Source organism: Chiloscyllium plagiosum, chromosome 12, assembly GCF_004010195.1.
Source record: "Chiloscyllium plagiosum isolate BGI_BamShark_2017 chromosome 12, ASM401019v2, whole genome shotgun sequence".
NCBI lineage: Eukaryota > Metazoa > Chordata > Chondrichthyes > Orectolobiformes > Hemiscylliidae > Chiloscyllium > Chiloscyllium plagiosum.
This window is the reverse complement of record NC_057721.1, coordinates 37,809,673-37,814,267: the sequence shown is the minus strand read 5'-3', so window position 1 is coordinate 37,814,267 and position 4,595 is coordinate 37,809,673. Positions and strand designations below refer to the sequence as shown.

Genomic DNA, 4,595 nt, shown 5'->3' with positions numbered 1-4,595 from the left:
CTATCATGGTAATCAAATAGATGAAAGACTCAACAGACAATCAAGGTATTTTTCAATGTATAATTTCGGTTACATCACACTGTAAATTTTTGCTATAAATTCTGTGTCTTAGGATTGAGTCTTCCACTATCACCTGATGAAGGAGCGATGCTCCGAAAGCTAGTGTGCTTCCAATTAAACCTGTTGGACTATAACCTGGTGTTGTGTGATTTTTAACTTTGTACACCCCAGTCCAACACTGGCATCTCCAAATCATAGCGTTTGTGAACATCCCTTATCATGAAGATAGGCTGTATCTCACAAAGGGCTACTAAGCACCAGTTTCTTGCAGCAAGACGTGTAGAGTGGGAAGATGAAGATGTGCAGAGAAGAGAGACAGTATGCCTTCTGCTAACAGTCATAGATGCAATCTATGTGTCATCTGCAATGAACGTTTAATTGGGAGCTAAGACTGGTATTAATCAAGGGTGACGTCTACCTTTGTTAGATAATAAATTGTGTCACTTAATAGCTGTTCCTTGAATTGTATCATTAGATTGTCTCTAATGCTGGAATAGTTAAAATTTCAAAAGAACAAATAACAATTCAGTGAGTGCAGACTCAGATGAGTTCAAAATGTACCACATAATGTCCCACAAATTTACAACGGACGCTAGGCTACTATTGGTTTTCTAAAAAGATATCTGATTAAGTAATTTAGGAAGTGTTTTTGTGATGGAGGCAATATTTCATATACTTCACTACATTGCAGAGACCTAAAAATGACATCATTTTGTCGTAATGAATATTGGCTGTTGAGAGTTTATGTATAGAGAATAAAGTAAAACAAAGGCAAACATTAGAATCAATGAAGATTTTTATGTCACAAGGAATTGTTTTACAAATGCTGTCTTTAAAGCTATAGAAATGTATATTGTGAAATCACAAAGTTTAAAACAGAAGAGCTGGGTAATCTGTTACAGGAATAGATAAAGTAATAATATTAGTTTAAAAATATTTAATTCTGGAGTTAATCATTTCTCCTTGATTCATAATGGTAACAATTACACAGTCACTGATTTGTAATACAATGGTTTTCACTTTGACAATTCAAACAAAAGGATAACGTTGAACTTAATTATTTCTCAGAATGCACTTTGTTCCCAGCACACCAGTACTGGAGAACTCTTATTACGACACCTATCACGATATCTCTTCACTGTTGTTGAATATTTTATCTTGAGATTTTTTTCTCACTACCCTTCTCTGCCGAAGTTGGTGATTCCCAATAGAATATGGTTCCCTGGCCAAACATTGAACTAAGTGGATATCATTCCTTTGTCACTGTTGTGAAATAGGCTGGAGAATTTCAGCCAAAATAATATCCCCACATATATATTCGGTGTTAAGACTTTGTGTGCTATCACTAATCGAGTGCATCCATTCTGGAGTTCCAATCCCCATTTCTAGTCACTAAAGCCATAATAAAGAACCATGACTGAATGGACATTTAACTCTGCTGGGGCTGGACAGCTAGTTTGTAATGCAGAGTGAGGCCATAGTGTGGCTTCAATTTCTGCACTGGCTGAGATTACCATGCAGGTCTTGACTTTGCCCCTCACCTGAGGTATGGCGAGCCTCATATTAAACCCACTATGTCACCTCTCTCAAATGAGAGAGTGAGACTATGGAGACTTCGCCTTACTGATCGGCATTTTTTTTATAAAACAATATTTAACTTCACAGTGGCTGAAACTATTCTATTCTTGTTAATGAGCTAAAATCCTAAAGTACAAAATGGTTGCTCTAATGACAGCTGAGTTAACTTATAAAAGAATAACTTGTAGCACCTTTAGAATCTTCGGAGTTTTCCACAAAAGAATTGCGTGGCTTAAGTGGAATATTTACAGGATGAGAATCCAGACTCTTTGTTTTGAATGTGAAAGCATCAGGAAATGTTCAGGAGAACTTGTAAGTTCATTGATTTTTGATACATTTTAGTTTTCTACCAAAATGATAAGGATCAATGACTAAAACCAAGAGTTTCCACATACTTTCTGGTTTTTTTAATTGGATAATGTGCTTTACATTGTAGATTCTGAAGCAAGTACATCATTCCACAATAATTAACAACTGTTGGTTTCTTGGGAGAATAATTTATGCTTTGCTGTTTTATTTATTCTCAATTGTTTTAGCATTTAAGATTGTTTAATTGGAATACAGTTCATCAACGGTTTGATTTTTATCCATTTTTAAATACCAACACTTCATCCTTTTAACCCTAAAAAAATTCATTTTCACTGAGGTACTGTATACTACCCTTGCTCACAGAAAGTTGTAACAACTGTAATTAAAACAAGGAGCAATGTCAGACAAAGATTCAGGTAGGGCTTACTCATTTACTCTTGGGATTGACTTAAGCTTCATTGTTCTCTTTCTACCTGAAATAGTCTGTGGCAGAGAAAGACCAAGGTTTTTGAAATGACCAATCTATGGAAAGAGTGAAGTCTGCCATAAAATAGAAATATGTTTGTTACAGATGCTGGGAAAAGATTTCCTCTGCATCCTGTTTTTCTTAAGTTATGATCTTGGTAGAGTTATTGCACAGGTAAGGTTTTCAACATTTGAGATTGCTAACTCAGTGAAATCAGGAAGTAGGGATAAGTTTAATTATTGGTGGCATTTGAGACTAGAACTTCATTAGCTACTTTTCAATAAAGTAGTGAACCTCTACAAACTCCTGATTCTACAGAGACAGACACAACTGAACAACTAGAAGAAAATATTTTATGAATACTATTTGAGATATCAGGTGCTTTCCTTTATTTTTTAAAAATCCCAAGGAAATTATATTTACAAAAACTAAGGTGTGAAATCAGGTTTATTTTTATAAAGAAATGTCTTCAGTCACAGATTTATCCCAACCATGTCAGCCTTGATAAATACAGTAGTTTGACAGTGTGTAGTATTTTACATTGTATTCTTTCAGTCTATCAGGCTCAAAATTTGCGCTTTCCCATGCTGGCTCTCAGCATTATTGTGCTCTCCACAAAGACACCTGGGTTTCCTATCATCTGAAGCCAAATGTGTTGTTCCTCTCCTTGGGAATCCATCCAATCAACTTCATTTCCATAGCTATGGCCTGTTAAGAAACAATGATGTGACAATATAAATACTTAGGTGCATCTTGACAGAGCATGGCAAGTTGTTATTCTCAAAAGACAGTGTGCTTTTGTCCGAAATCAACAGGACCAATCTGAATTTTTGTACAAATAACAGTAAGGATATTAAGTGACCATTTTTCCACTTTGTCAAGAAGGGAATCTGGGGGATCCAAGATGGTGGCGACCCAGCAAGTCTGAGTCTACAGTGCTCCTCCCAAGATTGGGAAAAGGTGGGTCACCCACCCCCACCACACTCACCAAATCATTTTAAAAAGCTGTTTAATTTAATTAGTTGTTTAGTATTGAATTTAAACAATTTAATCTTCAGTAAAAATGACTAAAGGGAAGGGAGCCCGCAGCTCTCGGCAAGCAGGAACCCCCCCCCACCCTGTCCAGCTGCAGCAGAGGCGTCCGCAGCTGCCCCGGGGGACTTACCAACGGTGGCGAGCCTTGTGGAAATCATCTCCAAACTGGATGCGAAGATCGATGCTTTAATTGAAGAATCCTAAAGTCAATGGGACTCACTCTCGGCCGCGCTGCAAAAGCACGACCGAGACATTAAGGAAATCGAGCGCCGAGTCGGAGGGGCGGAGCTAAACGCTGCGACCTCCGAAACTACAGCGGAATCGGCTGTGGATCAGGTCCGGATTCTCGAACAGCGAGTCCGGACCTTAGAGAACCACATTGACGACCTTGAGAATCGAGGTCGTCGAAAAAATATTTGTTTGCTGGGCCTTCCCGAACGGGAAGAGGAAGGCCAGCTTACTGCGTCCCTTGAACAATGGCTTCCACAGCTGTTAAATCTGGAAGTTGGATCAGGCCAGGTAAGGGTAGAATGGGCCTACCGGGTTGCAATATGCGGGCCCGGCTTGAACCAGCGCCCCCGCCCGGTCCTGTTCCGGCTGCAGAACTATAAGGAGAGGCAGATACTCCGAGAAATCATGGAAAAGATCCCCAAGTGATGATCTATAAAGGTTCCAAGATCATGTTATTCCAGGACTTTTCCCCAGCTCTGGTCCGAAAGAGGAAGGCATTCGATGAGGCGAAGAAGTGTTTAAGGGACTTAAATATTCAGTACTCCTTACGCTAGCCAGCGACGCTACACTTTAACCATGAAGGATCCGTATATAACTTCGGATCGCCAGAAAAGGCTAAGGAATTTTTGGACTTTCTTAGATAAATTGTAAGAGATAATTGATTTGGTTTGCCTTCCCCCCACTCCCGTTTATATCCCCTCATTTTCTTTTTTTACCTTACTGTTTAATATTATCTTGGGGGGGGTGGGGAGAGGGATTTATTTATTTGTTCTCTACTTAACGATTTTCTCCCCCCATATATATATATATATATATATATATAATTAAGCCGGGGGGGTTTAGTAAATGTTGGTGGGGGGAGGTGGTTATCTTATTCTATTTTACCTCTGTCTCGAGGAGCGGGGTTGTTTTCCTT

At 38.8% G+C, this 4,595-nt stretch overlaps 1 protein-coding gene across 5 annotated transcripts in view; it reads right to left on the bottom strand.

Moving 5' to 3' along the window:
- Positions 1–838: 838 nt before the first annotated feature.
- sytl5 (synaptotagmin-like 5) overlaps positions 839–4,595 on the bottom strand; it is a 190,509-nt gene continuing 186,752 nt past the window's right edge. For all 5 annotated transcript variants that reach the window (XM_043700827.1, XM_043700824.1, XM_043700828.1 and 2 more), the window contains one exon: positions 839–3,121. In XM_043700827.1, coding sequence (XP_043556762.1) covers positions 2,979–3,121 — 143 coding nt within the window. In that variant the 3' untranslated portion in view covers positions 839–2,978. The remainder of the gene's footprint in view (positions 3,122–4,595) is intronic.